Here is a 21,407-nt window from a genome sequence, read left to right on the forward strand (position 1 = left end):
AAAACATTACTCCACCTCCTCCTTGTTGGCGCTGTAGCCGTGTTTGCGTGGGGTGTCCATCAACCAGCCATCCTCCACTCCATCCATCTGGACCATCGAGCGCTGCACGGCACTCATCCGTGAACAAAACAGTTTTGAAATCAGTCTTCATGTAATGTTTGGCCCACTGGAGCCGTTTCTGCTTGTGTGAAGTGGATAGAGGAGGTCGACAGGATGGCGTATGCACAGCTGCAAACCTCTGAAGGGCCCTGCATCTTGTTGTTCGGGGGACGTTGGAGGCACCAGCAGCTTCAAAAACTTGTCTGCTGCTATGACAAGGCTTTTTTGCCGCTGCTCTTTTAACCTGACATAATTGCCTGTAGGAAAGAGTCCTCAATTTGCCCTTATCAGCACGCACACGTGTGTACTGTGAATCAGCTACATACTTCTTGATTGCCAAGACACTTCATCCTGATCATCGCACAATGTTGATTGTAGTCATGCCTTGACCTAAACACTCCACAATTTGTTGCTTCTCAGCAGCCGACACATCCTTTTTCTTTCCCATTTTGGCAGAAAATGTAGGCTGCTTAATAATGTGAGACAGCCTTCTTAAGTAGTCTTGCCTTTCATTGGACACACCTGCCAAACTAATTAGCACAGGTGTCTGCAATTGCTTACAGTGATATAAAGAGCCCTGACACACATCACCATCAATGAGTTTAACTGACAAACAAACAAATTCTTCCCTTATCACTCCTAAACACTTTTTGCATAATAATTTGGAACACAGTGTACATGTGCTTTTCCACAAAACACCAGTGGTTCACGTAGTGAATCTTACAGTTCTAACTTGCCAACCGTGGTCTGTATGGAGTTGTTCAATAAAGGGCCCAAAATTAAGATAACATAGATGGGAGAGGTCTCTATGAATAGGAATTCCTAAGTATTTGATACCCTGTGAGGGCCAGGCAAAGGGAAAGTTGGACTGGATGGAATCCTATATGGATTTGGGGAGGGAGACATCGAGGGCCTCAGACTTCGCTGCATTGATTTTAAAATTTGACCATGTAACAAAGTGATCTATTTCAGCCATAACAGCATGGATGGATATATGTGATTGAGTGATATATACTAGGACATCATCAGCAAATAGAGAGCACTTGTACTCGGTGCCTCCCACCTCAATCCACCTAATATTGGGGTTATGGCGAATTGATGAGAGCAGGTGCTCCGTCACTAGGATGTATAAGAGAGGGGACAGAGGACATCCCTGCCTTGTCCCATTGGTGATTGTGAAAGGTGATGAAAATGTTCTGACGCGCCCCCTGGGCCTTGGGACACCCGGAGCCGGACCCGTTTTGGTGGATGCTGGTGGTTGTAGTCTTCGTGGCGGCGACCCGGTTCCGTGGCTCAGGGTGGTCAAACCAGTGGCGGAACTATTTATGTGGTTTTGATGTTTAAATGTCCGACTACGCCACCCGTGGATTGCGGTCAGAGTGAACCGCCGCTGCAGGGCAGACCGCTGAGGCTGGTGTTGTGGGTGCAGCAGAGCGTAGCATAACTCCCCACGGGAGGAGTATAGCCTCAGGGCAGTGTATGCGGAGGATGGGGGTGATGGTGCAGGGCAGCAGCAGTAACGACACGGAGTCAGTGATGCAGTCCAGGGCCTTTACTCACAGTTCTTATTATCCAGACCACGTCTGCAGGTAACGGCTGCCCACGTCGTACTGTGCTCACCAGGTGAGGGGCTCAGACAACTCCCAGATAACTTTGGAGCGCTTCACAGGACCCCCTTTGTGTGTCCTTTGTCTGGCCTTTCTTACCAACCCTTCTGTCCGGCTGCCTCGGGCCTCCTCTTGGTAAACTTGGCGCCAGTTTCCCTGACCCTATGTGCTGCCTTCCTAGTGGGTGTAGCGAGGGGCTGCGCCACATAAAATGTCACAGGCTCCGGTTTCTAGCTGAGGGTCGTTTCCTGCCTCCACTAGTTTCGGGGACCGGTCTCCCCCTTTGGCCTGACCCCTCCACGCAGGTGGATTCGGGCGTGCGGTGGCGACTCGCCCGTCCGCACACCTGGGATCCCTTCATTCCTCGTTCCTGGAGCCTTCTCCGCTCCTCTTCCTTCCTTCTCCCTCTTCCAGGCCTGGGCCTCTGTTACTAGGCCCGCCTCCGGAGCAGAGCTCATGCAGAGCCCCTGCTCCCTGCCACTTCTGCTCAGACTTCTCTGCACTGAACTAAGATGGTGCCCACATTTTATACTCCCTTCTCAATGCACCCAGGAACTGCTTCCTCCCTGCTCCTGCACTACAGGGTTCCCCTTCCTCAGTGTTCCCTCCCCCCACTCCAGCCAGGGACAGGGACTGTCGTGCCCATCTCAGAGGCATATTGGTCGCCCTGCCCCATGGCAATGTGGTGTAATGCATGCAGGTGTCGGGTCCTGATCCACACTCCATCCTTACCTGAGAGTGAGATATCACACCTCTGGGTGAGGTGCAATACCTCTGTAGCAACTGAGCCCTCAGGGTGCTACAGTTCCATTTATCTTCAGCCTAGGTGACGTATTGTGATACAGGGCCGTGATTTTGGCTATAAAAGGGTCCCCTAGACCCCTACCCCAAGCTTTTTAAGAGAATCATATATGGTGTGCCGGGAGACTCTATGGAATGCTTTCTCAGCATCCAACGAGAGTATCTAATTACAAATTTTTAACTGCATCTAGCCCAGGAAATACTTTGTGCCTAGTAGCAGTGTCTGCTAGTCAGCGGATTATCCCGGCTGTTAAGCAAGCTGCACCACCTGTAGTTTGGACACTTAATTTTTTCAAAGGAAATGCTTCGGGACCACGGGATACTCAGTGAAGAGCATCAGGAGGCACCCCAAGGCATAGGGGCTGGGACTGGCAGTAGGATGCCTTGCGGTGGACAGCCGAGCTCGATCCTTATAAAAGCTTTTTAACTGCAGCAGCTTTAGTGGACGCTACTGGAGCTGGAATTACGCGGCTGCTGGCATGAGACTTGCCCTCCAATAGATCCTTGTAAATGGATTTAAAGTGTATTCATTCAAATTAGAGAGACAATTTAAATTAAAAAGCTTAGAGCTGCCTCCACCACAGGGGGGCTCGCTCGACCCACCAGCGGACAGGCACCAGTATTGGGAGAGGGGGGCTGGCCGTCAGGGTTCACCGCGGCTCTGGCACAAACCCGGCGACACGGAGGTGGCACAGGCAGGAGCGGACTGAACGTGTCGGCTTCTCACTTTTTGGATTTTAGAAGGGCATGACATGCCTATATCTGTGTCTCCCCCTCCTTTTACTCCTCCACCTCTTTTCTTTTCGCATGACTATATGTACTTGTCACTTTTCCATGTGTTAGTTGTGTCTTCTGAGCAGTTTGTCAGCTTTTGGACATCTTTGAAGGTGTTTTCTATGTGTTTCTATGTGTTTTTGTTTGCCTGCCATTGGTTTTAACGGTGTTCGAAGGTGTTCGACGAACAGTTCGACGAACACATGGGTGTTCGACGAACCGAACCGAACTCGAACACTACGGGGGTGGCTCAACACTAGTCATAATCACCTTACTGATCACATGGGGCTCTGTTTCCAATGCATCCTGGTCCCCCGCCTGTCTCTGTATTTCCATATACCGTCATAGTTGAAAGTGTTGGCACCCTTGAAATTGTTCCAGAAAAATGAAGTATTTTTTCCAAAAAATTATTGGAATGACACATTTTATTACACACGTGTTTATTTCTTTTGTGTGTATTAAAACAACACAAAAAAACAGAGGAAAAAAGGCAAGTTGGACATAATTTCACACAAAACCCCAAAAATGGGACGGACAAAATTGTTGGCACCTTTCCAAAATTGTGGGTAAACAACTTAGTTTCAGGCGTATGATGCTCGCTGACCTGTGGCAAGTAACAGGTGACAATCACACCTGAAACCAGATAAAAAGGGGAGATGTTGACACAATCTTTGCATTGTGTGTCTGTGTGTGCCACACTAAGCATGGAGAACAGAAAGAGGAGAAGAGAACTGTCTGAGGACTTAAGAACCAAAATTGTTGAAAAATATCAACAATCTCACGGTTACAAGTCCATCTCTAGAAATCTTTTTTTTTTTTGTCCACGGAGCACAACATAATCACGTGCCATCTATTGTGAATGTTGCAGCAAATTACTGTCTGTCAGCAGTGGTCACAGTGCTACACAGCACTTGAAGGCTCTGTACTTTTCTGCAGCAGATCACATGCTGTCTAGTTAAGGTGGTGGCTGCAGCTATCATCTGGCTAGACAAAGTATGTTGAACATGCGACAAGTCGAGGACCCGTAACTGTTGCAAATGAAAGAGGATCAGTAAGGTAAGTATGAGTTCTTTTTTGATTTTTTAGCATTGCAAGAGTTTTTTTTTTTTATACGGCTGAACAAATCAATAATAAAAAAAAAAAAACGAAAGAATTTAGTACTGACCACTTCACTTGGTAGATTCTGAAGGTCATCGAAGGGGGTCTCCAAAGTGTTGGTGTCTACATTTAAAAGCACCACATCTTCCAGGCTCATACCTTTCACTTTCTGAAAGAAAGATCAAACAAATAAGTTGAGAGATGTATAAAGTCCTTCTAAAAAAATGCATAACTGGTATAACTCTGAAAAATAACTCCGAAAAAAACATAGCAACAAGGTTGAAGGAAGACCATTTGATCAATAGATATGCCCTATAAAGGCCCTATACAGACTAATGACCGTTCAGCCGAGAGCCATCTCTGCAGATTATCTCATTCACAGGAGTGTTCGGTTCAGTCTCAATGAGAGAGCTGCCGTCAGACTCCTCCGGAAGTGGCTTATCTTCATGGAGAAGAAACAGATCGGCAGATCATTCTCTTCCCCAACATCTTCTATTGGGGAGGGACAGGAAGCCCCCCATACATATCAGACTGTTGGACGATCCCTTAGCGGTTGGTTGATTGTGTACATATGGGCAGAATAGGCTTACTTTTAGTCCAATGCGTATGGAGGTCTTTAGAGCATAAACCATCCTGATAATCCCTTATTTAACATTAGCAAACCTGCATCTCGTCAATCAAAAAAACAACTTCTTTGCGCATCATAGAATTACAAGACGACAGCATGATATCGACACAGAAAAGGCTCCTCTGCCTCCAAAGGGTAGATACTACTGAGGATTCTCAGTTTTTATCTTTAGTATGACTGCTAAACACAGGAGGAAATAACGTTCATCACAGAAGGCCCAGAAACCTAAAGACAAGAGCGTTTTTACATCTAGCTGATAGGATACGGTTTGACTATGGAAAAGTGATTGAGATCCTGCTAAAAATCATGGGACCCAGGTTAGAAAACGGACCTAATTCTAAGAAGTAACAGCATAATTTCATCAAATTATATACATATTGTACTCTACTATATAATGATAGAAAGTAGCTGATCTATTTAAGTCACTATATTAGGTTAAAGGGGTAAGTCTCTTGAGCAGCTTACAATTCTGCAATCTCCTTACTTCCTATATGATTGGGGGGTGGGTGGTACTCTGAGTGACAGTTCTGGTGAGCAGCTTCATTCTGCTACTACATATGAAAGGTCCCCATACACATAAGATTAATGTAGGTGTATGGGGGTCACTGGTTAACTGATAGAAGGGAAAGATGTCAATCAGGCATGTTCAATTTCAGACGGCCAATCGCATTGTTTTCCCTGAGATAAGCGGCTGGCCGACGTGTCAGTTGGCAGCTTTCTCATAAAGAATACGGAGCGCTTGGCCTAATGAGCGCTCCTGTGTTTGAGAGAGATCGCTGTCGGCCAAACGATTAGTGGAAGCATCACTCGGCTGACAGCCATCTAATGTGTATGGCCAGCCTAACAGTTTGTCAATGGTTCTGAGTCTACACTGTGTAAGGTGTAGTGTTGAGCGAGTATGTTCTGTCCGAGTATGCTCGAGCCGAGCTCCGAGTATTTATAGCTGCTCGGTGATATGGTTGAATCGCTCCGTGTGCATGATTTGCAACTGTTTGACAGCTTTATTACATGAGAGGAATGTCTATTTCTTACACATTCATCACATGTAATAAAGTTGTCAAACAGTTGCAAATCATGCGCACGGGAGCGATTCAAACATATCACCGAGTAGCTGTAACTACTCGGTGCTCGGCCCGAGCATACTCGCCGAAAGGGTTAACAGAACATACTCGCTCATCACTAGTAAGGTGGCTAATGGTCGGGTAGTCGATGGGAGGTATGTGTCACAGAGATGGCTGGTTTCTGTGATGTAAGCCGGAGTATTTCTTCTAGTGCACGCACGCACTAAGAGGACTAATTGGTGCACCTGGGACCGGGTTACGGGTAGTTTGAGAGATGGGTGGGTCTTGCTACCCACTTACCTTACCTCTGCGTGTGGTTAAAAGCCTATTTAATGGAGGCTGTGTGTCTGGAGGGAGAAGGCCTCCTGTGTGTGTTGTCTCCAGACTGAGCTATGTGCTGGATACATACACATATTTACTGCTTATTCTAATGTATTGATCTTACTACATGTACTTAATAAAGATTTATATATTTTAATACAACCTTAAAGCTCATTTTTCTCCTGTTTTTCATCCGCCTGTGTGACCACAGGTCCTGTTTGCCAAAGACTTTGCTTAAAGGACTGTTTTCTTTGTTGGTGCCTGCCCTAAAGGCTGTTTGTTTGCATTTTACTTTCTGACCGGTTTATGAAGCTAATAAACCGCTATGAACATTTAAAGGAACATGCCTCCTGTTTGCCTCACACCGCACCTGAGTGAGTACAATCCCTACAACTGTTATCACTAGACTAATATATAGTGATAACCAGGACTTGAACAAGCATACAGCTCAGGAAAGTGAGAGCCATGATTAGGAAAAAAAATGCTCTGGAAACTGTTGATGCTGGTGCCCAGAGATTGAGAATCTTCAGGACTGATAAGAGCCGATCCAAAAGGGAGGAGGTGGGAGCTCAGCAGCTAACAGCTACATATATATCAATGGTCTGGAGAAAGATGACTTGAGATCTTAGGAGTTTACTACTCTCCTAGAAATTAATTACTGTGCACTCTCAGCGAGGCTACAGTGGCCAAAATCCATGGAAACAAACTGTACACTATGTAAGATAAAAGTTCTCATTGCAGGTTAAAAAATCAGCAGATAGAAAAAGCAAGTCAATTGCAAACTTGGTTAATTTCATGCTATCCAACTAAAGCAATTTAATAACATGAGAACACCCCTTTAAGGACACATGTTGGCCCTCATTTTGCTGCACTGACATGCTGTTTTACTGGCATAGTTTTCAAATGTTTTAGCGAAAAGAAATGAAAGAAATACAACTCCTTGGCCAAATCACACTAAAAAAAAGTGGTTTTAACTATAAAAGACAAGTTAAAACTGAATCCCAATTTTCCACAACTTGCGACAAGAAAGAAGTTTAAAGATACTGACGTAAGGAAGATATCTTCGGACATGTCTGTCTGGCGTTATTAGCATAAGTGGATAATCATTACAGGCAAACCACAGGCTAGATCCACTGGCATATGTTAACTGCTTGTAAACTGTTGGCAATTTTTCGATGTGATTTGCGGAGTTGGTCAAAATTTTAAAGATGTTTTATTCACTATATAGTTATCTACAATCATTAGGCTAGGGCACTGTTAACCAAACTCCAGTCCTCATGGTCCCCAACAGATCATGCTTTTAGGATTTCCTTAGTATTGCCCAGGTGATGGAAGTATTATCAAGACATCAGAAACTGCTGTAGGTTTTCTCACCAGTGCAATAGTAAGGAAATTCTGAAAACATGATCTGTCGGGGGCCATGAGGACTGGAGTTTGGGAAACACTGGGCCCCCTAGATGCAGTGCCCACAAGTTTCCATAAACATTACAAAAGTATCCAATTGGAAAATTTTTTACAAAGTCTGAAATAGTTGTTTTTACAACTGGATGTTTGCAACATTTTTTCCAAATATTTTGATAATTCCATGATCTTACCGTTACTCGCGCCGAGTGTCGTGGAGTCCTAAAACTCTATTGCCATGAGCAGAAAAATGCTAAGAAAAAGCAGCAATAGGAGGACTATGTACAAAGGGTACAAAAAGCACCAGCAGAAGCTACGATCACATAGAAACTATAGTAACCATCTAGATATCTTTGTTTTTATTCACATGTGAATGAGGGTAAAGAGATGGTCGGCATATTGTAAAACCATAATATAGAAACAGGAAATTCAAAGTGTCCTGAGCCAGATATATGGTATACGTCATTTTAGAATGAGTTCCACATTACTGCACTTCCAGAGCCATTAATATAAAGTGATATAAATTATGTGAGATAAGACGTCTCTTTTTTGTTTTACAAGTCACAGAATAATAAATTTCAGAAATTGGGCAAGATTCACAAAATTGCAATTTACAGCCAAGAATAAAATGTGCAATTCATTCTTTATAAAGTGAAATGTCTCAATCAGAGGTGACGGGTGCGTCTTCGTGCAGATCGTTCTTGTATATTGCTCGCGTGAAGAAGCCAGCAGCCGCTATTGATATTGATCCATAAGGATGCTTTCACCTGGATATAATGCAGAGTGATAATTGTTTCTTTTTTTATGTCTGATCTCCAAAAAAAAAAAAAAAAAAAGATTCCCTCCCTGGAGACATATTAGGCTCCTGACATTCCTTGTGAGATGGGAAGACCATTGAATTAATATAGATTGTGTATGACTCGGAGCTCTATCAATGGGCATTGTATCAGAAGATCGTGCCATCTTCCAAGGTTAGAAGCTCATCTCCAGAATAGATTATCTATAAATCACCAGGGCGCAATAGATAACCTAATAAAAATATTTTCCCTTAAAGGGATTTTATAAAAACAATGATCTTTAGAAGTGTTGACCAGATATACCTTACTAATGTGCGTTGATATCAGAAGTTCATAAATAAAAGGATAGTAGCAACCGGTATTTTTTTTAATATTTTTAACACATTACCAGTAATTGTTCGTTAGTGAGCAATCCCTTTAACGGGGTTCAATTAGATTTCATGTGAAACATTGACAATTGTTTCATTGGCTACACCAAGGAGGGACGGAGCGGTAACATCCAATCCACACAATGGAAAACAAAGGTTCCATTTCTAAAAGACACCAGCCACGGTAATCTAATACTTCACTCATCACCCACTGGACATTATAGATGCTGCTCTGCTGAACTGGACCCAATCTGTACAGTACAGTCTCAATGAAGTGGCTGGGAAAATGCTCGGCTGAAAGAATCTTCCAATTGATTACTGTAGGTTGCAGAAACTGGACCCAATGTGATCGGCTGATTGCTACGAAGGATGTCTTTAGAAAAGTCTTTAGAGGGGTTGCCTGGTACTTTATATTGAACTACAGGTCATCAATATCAGATCGGTGGGGGTGCGACACTTGGCACCCGTCGATCAGCTGTTCTCCGTGCTGGCCGGAAGTGCTCAATTGCGGACCGGAACTACACAGTTCAGTCAACTGTATAGTTCCCACCGTCAGGTAGTATCCATCCACGGCTAATCAGCTGCACCGGTTGACGGAGCTTTGTAGGTCCGCTCCGAAACTGATCACTTGCAGCTGCCGCCGGCACAGAGAACATTCTATTGACAGGGTGGGGTGCCAAGTGTTGCACCCCCACCAATCTGATATTGATAGCATATCCTAAGGATAAACCATCAATGTAAAGTTCTAGAAAACCCCTTTAAATACATTGTTTATAGAATTAATAATACAAATATGCCAAATACAGATGGTAAAACAAGACTATGTAAAACTATTAACTTTACAAAAAGGTTACTCATTTTATTGTTTTTAGTTGTTTTTTTTTTTAGTTTTTGTACTTTTTTTGTGTCAAAATAAATGATAATAAAAAATCATTAGGGATTAGAATGAAGCCATGCGATCCCCTCGCCAGTCCATTTCGGCACGGGGAGGGGACTTGTATCTAACTTGCTTAATTCCCTAAAGTTGAGGTTAAAAGGGAGAGATGCTTTAATCTCAAGGAAGCGAGCGGTAAATGATACTCAACTCACTGTCTCATAGGGAAACTCCGAGAAGAACTTGAAACCGGCACACAGATTCCAAAAGACCTTCAGGATGTTTCTTAAGGCATCTCAGGTTGCAAGTGTTGCCTTAAATATCTAATAATGCACAGAGAAAAGTTTACGGAGGGGCCTCCAAGTGCATGTTAATGCCGCAGATGGAAAACTGCTCCACCTGGTCAGTCACATGCGCATACATGAAAGAAACTGAACCAAAAAACAGACATACCCGTTATGGAGGTTACGATAAGAATTCTGCTTGTAACCAATGGCCATGACAGATTTAAAATAGTATTAAAGTTCTGCTCTTTTCCCTCTGTGCTTGTATGATCTTTCAGCTCGTATGTAATCAACAGATTCATTGAACGCCTTTTCCATCACTGCATCAATCCCCAAAAATTCATAGGATGCTAAGCAAAAACATAAATCTGCACAAAGAAACACATATACAACAGTCCTTGGGCAGATTTACTAAACTTAAAGGGGTATTCCCAACTCAAAGATCCTATCCCAATATGTAGTACGAGTAATAATAATAACTCTAATTAGAAATGTAGTATAGTTCTCCTGATTAGCTATGTCACTTATCCCATGTGTAGGGCATTGCAGTAACTTCGATATCCATAGTTACGACCACTCATATAGTGGCAGTTAGTTAGTTGTTAGTGGTTGTAACCATGGATACCTAAGCTATTGCAATGCCCTGCACATGGGGTAAGCAATATACCTTATCAGGAGAACTATACTACATTTCTAATTGGAGGTATTTGCTAATATTATTATTATACCTACTACATATTGGGATAAGATCTTGGAGATTGGAATACCCCTTTAATGCATTGTATAGAAAAACTGCTTAGTGCGGACCCTTGGGAGACACAGTCCCAGTGGGCTCCTTTTTTGCTTTTAATTTTTCCTCCTCACCTTTCAAGAGTTATAACTTGGGTTGATAGAGTTATATCAGGCCTTGCTTCTTGCCGTATGAACTGTAGTTTTTGTCAGTACCATTTTTGGGTCCATATAACTTTTTGATGTACCATTTTTTTTTTATTTTTTTTTTTCATTTTTTTGTAGGTAAAGTGATCCCAAAACAGTGATTTTTTTTCTGTTGTTCAACATTTGGGATAAATCTAAATATTATGATATTTTATTATTTCAGACAATTATGTACATGGCAATCTGAAAAACTACTATGTTCATTTTTTTATATATTCTTTTTAGATTTTATTTATGTTCCAAGAAAAGGCTGGTGATTTGAACTTTATTTTTTTTTTGTTTAATTTAAAATGTTTTACTTTTTTTTATTGGTTCCTTTAGAAGACTTGAACCTACAACTACTTGTACAATACAATACTGTAATATTGAAGTGAATTTTAAAAATTATCGATCTGTTAGGAAGCCCAGGCACATAGGTCAACAAGCTTGGCAGACACTGGGGGTCTACAGAAGGCAGCTGGGTAACTTGACAATATCACTGACACCCAGGGTTGGACTGGCCCACCAGAGAACCGGGGAATCCTCAGGTGGGCCCTTGCTTCTCCTTCAGGAGAGTTCATAGTGCAAACTTTGCAGCTGCTATGGGGCTCTTGAGTGGGGGGAGAAAGGTGGGTCCTCAGAATCAAATCTTCTGGTGGGCACAAACATTTCAGTTTCATCACTTAAAGTCTGCACTTTAACACATTAAAGTTGGTTTATTACAATACAGTCTAATGAAAAATATTTTACTTCGCAGTTCAACTAAACTTTTTATTGTAACTTAGAAGAAAACAGCCAGAAACATGAACATGACATTTCCATGGTTGTTGTTAGAGTTATTGTTATCTAGCTATGTCCACATCACGTTTTCACCATTCTGTGTGTGGCGTATGCGCTTGGACGGCTCCCGAAAGACGCCAAAACAGTGTTCATTTGGTATCCACTGCACAGATATTTATTTTTATAAACTGCGTAGAAAAGCTTCTGTGCTTTCTTATACGGAGGTGTCCTGCAAAAAAAAAGTGCAGCCTTCTTTCTACGCTCTTCAGAACCTCAAAAATAGGTTTATAAAAGGGCAAAAAATATAAAAGGGAAAGTCCACACGGGATGGATTTTACCTGTGGATCTGTAAATCTGGAAATAAATTCAGCAGCAGGCAAGGAAATGAGATTTTCCAAATCTCCTCCACATGCCGCAAATTTATAAACTTCACAGCATGTTAATTTCAGTTGCGGAATGAGTGTGGCTTTGTCAAGGGTTTTCCCGACTGAGTTCAATGGGGAAGTGAGAATCTGCAATCAAACTCGCTAGAAATCTCGTGTTATGGTTCTTATTTCAGATTTCCAGTGGATCCACCACAAAATCCACAGGGGCGAGGAATCGGATAAAATTTGATAAGCAGGATTTTCATTTTACTAGTGTGCTTCAATTTCCACACCGACCTCTCCCTGATATCTCTGATCTCTGGTTAGCGCCTTCTGCGATTTCACCTTGCACCCAGGGTTACCAACGGGCAAGGGTCAAGCAAAAATCTGGCAGGTGAGTGGTATGGGATTGGTAAGGCAAGGAATGGCCTTGTTTCTATTTTAGACCACTGTGCTTTAACCCGCAAAGGCAAATCCAACACAAAATATGCTCAATATGGGGAGTATTCGTCTTGTAGATTTCCTTGCGCATTCTACGTTGGTTTGTAGCAGAGGTATCCACAAAAAATGGGACCCGCATGCACCTGCTAATAAAGGGAATTTGTCAGCAGGACTTCACATCGCAAATTATGTACAGTTGAAACCAGAAGTTTCCATACACTATATAAAAAGACACATATGCATGTTTTTCTGACATGAAATCAGAATAAACCTTTCCCGTTTTAGGTCAATTAGGATTACTATAATTTTTTATATTTGCGAAATGCCAGAATAATGAGAGAGAGAGAATGTTTAAGGCATTTTTATTACTTACTGCAAAGTCAAAGGTTTACATACACTAAGATTACTATGCCTTTAAAGAATTCTGCACTGCCCATATGATGATGTCATGTGTTTGGAAGCTTCGGATAGGTTTTTTGGCAACATCTAAGTTAATTAGAGACACATCTGTGGATGTATTTTAATGCACACCTGAAACACACTGCTTCTTTGTCTAGCAACATGGGAAAGTCTAAAGAAATCAAGCAAGATATTAGGAAGAGAATTGTGGACTTGCACAAGTCTGGCTCATCCTTGGGTACAATTTCAAGATACCTGAAGGTGCCTCGTTCTTCTGTACAAACAATTATACGCAAGTACAAACAAGATGGGAATGTCCAGCCATCATATCGTTCAGGAAGGAGACGGGTTCTGTGTCCCAGAGATGAACGTGCTTTGGTCCGACATGTGCATATCAACCCAAGGACAAAAGCAAAAGACCTTGTGAAGATGATGGCAGAAGCTGGTAACATTGTGTCAATAACCACAGTGAAACGAGTACTGTACCAACATGGGCTGAAAGGCCACTCTGCCAGGAAGAAGCCATTACTCCAAAAGAAACATAAAAAAGCCAGATTATTGTTTGCAAATGAACACAGGAACAAAGACCTTAATTTTTGGAGACATGTCCTGTGGTCTGATAAAACTAAAATTGAACTTTTTGGGCATAATGACCATTGTTACATTGGGAGGAAAAAGGGAGAAGCTTGGAGGCCTAAGAACACCATCCCAACTGTGAAACACGGGGGTGGCAGCATCATGTTGTGGGGTTGTTTTGCTGCAGGAGGGACTGGTGCACTTCACAAAATAGATGGAATTATGAGAAAAGATTATGTGGCAATATTGAAGCAACATCTCAAGACATCAGCCATGAAGTTAAATCTTGGGCGGAAATGGGTCTTCTAAATGGACAATGACCCAAAGCATACTGCCAAAATGGTAACAAAGTGGCTGAAGGATAACAAAGTCAATGTTTTGGAGTGGCCATCACAAAGCCCTGATCTCAATCCTATTGAAAATGAATGGGCAAAGCTGAAAAGGCCGGAGCGAGCAAGGCGACCTACAAACCTGGATCAGTTACACCAGTTTTGTCAGGAGGAATGGGCCCAAATTCCGACCAACTATTGTGAGAAGCTTGTGGAAGGATATCCCAAACGTTTCACCCAAGTCAATCAGTTTAAGGGCAATGGTACCAAATACTAATGAAATGTATGGAAACTTTTGACTTTGCAGTAAGTAATAAAAATACCTTAAAACATTCTCTCTCTCTCATTATTCTGGCATTTGGCAAACATTAAAAATTATGGTAATCCTAATTGTCCTAAAACGGTAAAGGTTTATTCTGATTTCATGTCAGATATTGAGAAAAACATGCAGATGTGTCTTTTTATATAGTGTATGGAAACTCCTGGTTTCAACTGTATATGCACATGTGGCTCTTTTAAAGAAAAGTTCAGCAATACCTTTACATGGCCAGTCTGTTCCTCCGTAACTTAAAAACCATAATTCTGATTGATATGCAAATGAAGCTTAAGAGCTATTTGTAGTTCTGAAGCCTCTGTCACTCCAGCTCTATTGCTCACCCAGCGCCGCCTCCTGCTTGACTGACAGTCTCTACGCTGTTTGACTTCAGGCAAAGGAGCTGTCAGTCAAGCAGGAGGCGGCGCTGGGAGGGTAATAGAGCTGGAGTGACAGAAGCTTCGGATCTACCACAGTTCTTAAGCCTCATTTACATATCAATTCAAATGCTGATTTCTCAGTAACGAAGGAATGGACTGGTCATGTAAAGGTATCGCTGGACTTGTATTTGAAAGAGCTACATGCACTATATATATTTTGGGGAGGGTTGGTGCAATCCTTCTGACAGATCCCCTTTAAAAGTGTTGTGGTGCCACCACAGAGAGAATTAAACATTAAAAAGTACCCATTAAAATGACTAGGCTGTCTGCATACTTTATGGCACGTTCTCCAGAATCCGAGGTGCTGTTTATAGCCAATCAATGTCCTGGAGTATAGAAGAGGGTGCTAAAAAAGAGACTATTACTTTATGGTATTTTATCTACAATGAAAGTCAATAACAAAAATATGCAGCTATATAGGCGTGGGAATCAATTTGATAGTATATATTTTAAAGGGTATATTAGTTGTTTGGATTTTTTTTCCTTTAATATACAGTGCTGGCCAAAAGTATTGGCACCCTTGCAATTCTGTCAGCTAATACTCAGTTTCTTCCTGAAAATGATTGCAATCACAAATTCTTTGGTATTATTCTCTTCATTTAATTTGCTTGCAAGGAAAAAACACAAAAGAGAATGAAGCAAAAATCAAATCATTGATCATTTCACACAAAACTCCAAAAATGGGCCAGACAAAAGTATTGGCACCCTCAGCCTAATACTTGGTTGCACAACCTTTAGCCAAAATAACTGCGAACAACCGCTTCCGGTAACCATCAATGAGTTTCTTACAATGCTCTGCTGGAATTGTAGACCATTCTTCTTGGGCAAACTGCTCCAGGTCCCTGATATTTGAAGGGTGCCTTCTCCAAACTGCCATTTTGAGATCTCTCCACAGGTGTTCTATGGGATTCAGGTCTGGACTCATTGCTGGCCACCTTAGAAGTCTCCAGTGCTTTCTCTCAAACCATTTTATAATGCTTTTGGAAGTGTGTTTTGGGTCATTGTCCTTCTGGAAGACCCATGACCTCTGAGGGAGACCCAGCTTTCTCACACTGGGCCCTACATTATGCTGCAAAATTTGTTGGTAGTCTTCAGACTTCATAATGCCATGCACACGGTCAAGCAGTCCAGTGCCAGAGGCAGCAAAGCAACACCCAAAACATCAGGGAACCTCCACCATGTTTGACTGTAGGGACCGTGTTCTTTTCTTTGAATGCCTCTTTTTTTTTCCGGTATACTCTATGTTGATGCTTTTTCCCAAAAAGCTCTACTTTTGTCTCATCTGACCAGAGAACATTCTTCCAAAACGTTTTAGGCTTTCTCAGGTAAGTTTTGGCAAACTCCAGCCTGGTTTTTTTATGTCTCGGGGTAAGAAGTGGGGTTTTCCTGGGTATCCTACCATACAGTCCCTTTTCATTCAGACGCCGACGGATAGTACGGGTTGACACTGTTGCATCCTCAGACTGCAGGGCAGCTTGAACTTGTTTGGAGGTTAATTGAGGTTCTTTATCCACCATCCGCACAATCTTGCGTTGAAATCTCTCGTCAATTTTTCTTTTCCGTCCACATCTAGGGAGGTTAGCCACAGTGCCATGGGCTTTACACTTCTTGATGAAACTGCGCACGGAAGACACAGGAACATTCAGGTCTTTGGAGATGGACTTGTAGCCTTGAGATTGTTCATGCTTCCTCACAATTTGGTTTCTCAAGTCCTCAGACAGTTCTTTGGTCTTCTTTCTTTTCTCCATGCTCAATATGGTACACACAAGGAGACAGGACAGAGGTTGAGTCAACTTTAATCCATGTTAACTGGCTGCAAGTGTGATTTAGTTATTGCCAGCACCTGTTAGGTGCCACAGGTAAGTTACAGGTGCTGTTAATTACACGAATTAGAGAAGCATCACATGATTTTTCAAAGGGTGCCAATACTTTTGTCCACCCCCTTTTTTAGGTTTGGTGTGGAATTGTATCCAATTTGGCTTTAGGACAATTCTTTTTGTGTTTTTTTCATTGAAGACAAATTAAATGAAGAGAATAATACCAAAGAATTTGTGATTGCAATCATTTTCAGGAAGAAACTGAGTATTATCTGACAGAATTGCAGGGGTGCCAATACTTTTGGCCAGCACTGTAGATCTCAACTATATTGCCACAATGGACAATAGAAGAGTATCTTCAATCAAAAATTAACATGGACAGACTTGGAAAAAAAATTGATATTTTGGTTAAGGCCTCCATTTCTACGTAATAGTTCATAGATTTGTGGAAAAAAGCCTAGAGCAATGAGAACAGACAGAATTAAGCAGCTCCCCTTAAATTGTGACTTAGATGCAGAAAAATGTGTTGCAGCAGGAAAAGCTACGAAGTGTTATTATTTCATAGTCTGCTACAAGGCGGAGAAGACTTAATGAAATCTCATTCAGATTTACAATCTGAAAAAGCTACTTAACAGACAGAGGTGGTTAAGTCTGATCTGCCCCCCTGACCTTCCAACCCTTTGATCCTAGCACAGCAGGTGGGCTTCTGCTCTCCCCCTCTGTGAATCCTTCACTCTTCCGCCACCCTCCCACCAACCTTCTTCAGTAGTATCCCGGATCAGAGACAGGTGACTGGGAGATCCTTATCGCAATCAGCTGCCACAAACGGAGTGACACAAAATAACCCTAAACTAGATTTCCTCCACGAACATGTGAAAACAAACACATTGTCATTACCAGCTTCAATGGAATGTCCTACCGGATATATGTTACACAGACTTTCCATAATTCTTCACGAATGGTAATGAGAGGTCCATCTATAACACCTTCATCAGTTTTCCATTGGTTAGTCAAGTCACAGCGTCAAACCAAGTAGCACAAGAGGAATTCCTCCATAGTTATTGATCTTGCAGTGTCAGAAGTTTCTCGACCAAATCCATCATGCCCATTTTAAAGGATGGTAATGGAGAAATAACATTGGTGTGTGGATGTTTTCTATGTCTTGGCCATTGCTAGTCATGGTAATTCCATGTACTTTACTAGAGAGATCTGTATTCTTCCAGCGATATGCCAACAGATGGCAAAGGGCAATTCCTGATTAGCATGACCATGACTTTGTGCACTCAACAAGGTTTATTAAAATACCGATAATACAGAGGTGACACTTCCGTATCTTCAATCACCAAGCAAAAAAAAAGGGATCAAGCATCTAAATAAGTGAGGTAGCTGTTATGAGCTCACCTAACGAGGTAAGCCATCTAAGCCATGGGTCAGGGTGAACAGCACGGAACAGAGAAAATGACGCAGCGGGAATGGACTTGCCAGACAGTATGTAGATCAGTGAGGACGTCAGATCGCAGGCAAAGCTGGAAGCACCAGATGAAACAGAGCCAGATGTGCGGATTGCACAGAAGCCACATTTTGCCTAAATATTGAGTAGAGTCATAATAGAGATACTGTTGTTTTTCTTTTTTTTTTTTTACAGATTCCATAAGACTTCAACAGAGAAAATAATCATGATGTCTTCCATCAGACGTTGTTTGTACAGAGGAATTCTGACTTGAAAGCATTGTTTCTAGGACTGAACACAGACCGATGGAGCTAGCAGAGCATGTAAGGCAGTAAATGGAGGCAGCACAGCTCAACAGCGCAATATTTAAGATCTCGGGTTTGTAAAACATTAGACCATTTTGACTTGTTTATAGATGGATTGCTGGAAATTTACAAGTATCATCCTGGGTTTTATATGTGTACTATGGTAAAAATGCATTAACATTCACAACCACAAAAACATAGACTGACTGATAGTATTTTTGGATGCCAAACAAGTCAGGGACAAAGTTGTTGAGAAGTACAAGTCAGTGTATCCCAATCTCTGAGGATTCCCTGGAGCTCCATTAAATCCATCATCATCAAATGGAAAGAACATGGTACCACAACAATCCTGCCAAGAGAGGGCGCCACCAAAACTCTCAGCCCGGGCAAGGGGGGCATTAATCAGAGAGGCAGCACAGAGACCAAATGTAACCCCGAAGGAGCTGCAGAGTTTTCAAACATAGACTGAAGTATCTGACCATATGACCACAATAAGCCGTACACTCCATAGAGGAGGCCTTAATGGAAGAGTGGGCAGAAAAAGCCTTTACTTACACCCATTCATTCTGAGTTTTCCAAAAGACATGTGGGAGACTCCCCAAATGTCTGATGGAAGGTGCTGTAGTCAGAAGAGACCAAAATTTAACTTTTTGCCCACCAAGGTAAATGCTAGGTCTGGCGCCAAACCAACAAAGCTCATCATCCCAAGAACACCATCCCCACAGTGAAACATGGTGGTGGCAGCATCATGCTGTGAGATGTTTTTCTGCAGCACAACCTCTTTCAGTCTGTCAGTGATTTGAGACTGGGACGAAGGTTCACCTTCCAACAAGACAATGACCCAAAGCATACTGCTAAAGCAACACTCGAGTGGTTAAAGAGGAAACATGTAAATGTTTTGGAGTGGGCTAGTCAAAGCCAAGACCTTAATCCAATTGAGAATTTGTGGTCAGTCTTGAAGATTGCTGTTCACCAGAGGAAACTATCTAACTTGGAAGGAGCTGGAGCAGTTTTGCTTTGAGGAATGGGCAAAAATCTTGGTGGCAAGATGTGGAAAGCTCATAGAGACTTATCCAAAGCGACTTGCAGCTGTAATTGCTGCAAAAGGAGTCTCTACAGAGTACTGACTTTAGGGGGGGGTGAATAGTTATACACACTGAAGTTTTCAGTTATTTTGTCCTATTTGTTGTTTGCTTCACAAAAATCAAAATGTTCACAGTTGTCGGCATGTTCTTTACATGAACTGATGGAAACTCTAAAACACAAAAGTGAAATTCCAGATTGTGAAGTACCAAAACATGTAAAAATTCCAAGGGGGTGAATACTTTCACAAGCCACTGTACATACAGAATATTATCTACATTATTATTAATACATTATCTATTTTACTGTATATTAACAGTCAATTGATGATCCAACCAAGATATTTACATTCCTAACAGATCATTAGAGGTAATACTAAAAATACACCTAGCGTCTGAATTACGGGTACAAACAGTACATATACTGTGGGGGGGGGGTTAATATATTTCTGCTGATCACTGTCATTTACCTGGTGCAACATAAACCCTGATTAGTGGCATCCTTAGCATGCTCCATTATCTCTCCTAATGGCCCGATGCTTCTCTGCTTTATTTTTCTTTGAAGTTGCTTTATGGATTGTTAAATACAAATCTTTTATATGAAGACAAACGGCTCTGATGATGGGAAAATTGAAAAAGAAAAGCAGGACACGCTGCTGTCCGTGGAATTTAATGGGATACCGCAAGTAACTCGGGAGACCCTCGTGACCTGTAACAGATAGCACAACTCTTATTTGCTGTGACAGTTAATGGATACCTGGCTATATTAATTATGTATTGTAGGCAGCAAATTTGTCAATTTACAGAAAGCGGACAAGAAATTAAGCAAGATAAAAGAGAAGAAAATGGATCTGTCTACATGTTTGTAAGAGAAAATGACATTTATTTTTCTAGAAGCCGGAAAAAAAAAAAGTAAAAAAAAAAAGGAATATATATCTGTGTATCTCTTTCTAGCTATATACAGGCTATATACAGTATATTATGGCTGTAAGCCATAATAATCAACATTAACAGAAATAAACATGGCCGAAAGTGTCCGTTTATTTCCTTTGCGTATATTGGAACAACACAAAAACAAAAGAAAAAAAGGCAAATTAGAAATAATTTCACACAAAACCCCAAAAATGGACCAGGCAAAATTGTTGGCACCATCACCTTAATATTTGGTTGCACACCCTTTGGAATAAAAAACTGCAATCAATCGCTTCCTATAACCATCAGCTTCTTACACCTTTCAACTGGAATTTTGGACTCTTCTTTTGCAAACTGCTCCGGGTCTCTCATATTTGAAGGCGTCTTCTCCCAACAGCAAATTTAAGATCTCTCCACAGGTGATCAATGGGATTATATCCGGATTCATTGCTGCCACTTCCCAATTTCTGGGTGCTTCTTGAAGAATGTTTACAGTCATTGTCCTGTTGGAAAACCCATGACCTAGGACGCAAACCCAGGTTTCTGACACTGGGCGCTACATTGCAACTTAATATCCTTTTGGTAATCTTCAGATTTCATGATGCCTTGCACACAGTTAATGAACTAAGTGCCAGAGACAGCAAAACAACTCCAAAATATCTTTGAACCTCCACCATATTTGATTGTAGGTACTGTGTTCTTTTCTTTGTAGGTCTCAATCCGTTTTTGGTAAGCAGTAGAATGATGTGCTTAACTAAAAAGCTCTATCTTGGTCTTATCTGTCCACCAGATGCTTTCCCAGAAGGATTTTGGCTTACTCACGTAGATTTTGGCAAAACTGCAGTCTGGCTTTTTTATGTCTCTGTGTCAGCAGTGGGGTCCTCCTGCCATAGTGTTTCATTGCATTCAAATGTCGACGAATAGTTCACGTTGACACTGATCCTGCGCTGCATCTTTTCATTAGTTTTTTTTCTGCTGTCGACGTCCAGGGAGATTAGCTACAGTGCCATAGGGTGTAAACTTCTTGATTATGTTGCGCACCGTGGACAAAGGAACATCAAGATCTCTGGAGATGGACTTGTAACCTTGAGATTGATGATATTGTTTAACAATTTTGATTCTCAAGTCATCAGACAGTTCTCTTCTCCTCTTTCTGTTCTCTTGCTTAGT

General features: G+C 41.8%; 1 protein-coding gene across 4 annotated transcripts in view; it reads right to left on the reverse strand.

The window, feature by feature from the left end:
- Positions 1–21,407, reverse strand: part of DENND1A (DENN domain containing 1A) — a 754,510-nt gene that overhangs the window by 313,341 nt on the left and 419,762 nt on the right. For all 4 annotated transcript variants that reach the window (XM_073639759.1, XM_073639756.1, XM_073639757.1 and 1 more), the window contains exon 12: positions 4,447–4,548. In XM_073639759.1, coding sequence (XP_073495860.1) covers positions 4,447–4,548 — 102 coding nt within the window. The remainder of the gene's footprint in view (positions 1–4,446; positions 4,549–21,407) is intronic.

Source organism: Phyllobates terribilis, unplaced genomic scaffold (assembly GCF_046119375.1).
Source record: "Phyllobates terribilis strain yellow unplaced genomic scaffold, ASM4611937v1 Scaffold_7__3_contigs__length_470593459, whole genome shotgun sequence".
NCBI lineage: Eukaryota > Metazoa > Chordata > Amphibia > Anura > Dendrobatidae > Phyllobates > Phyllobates terribilis.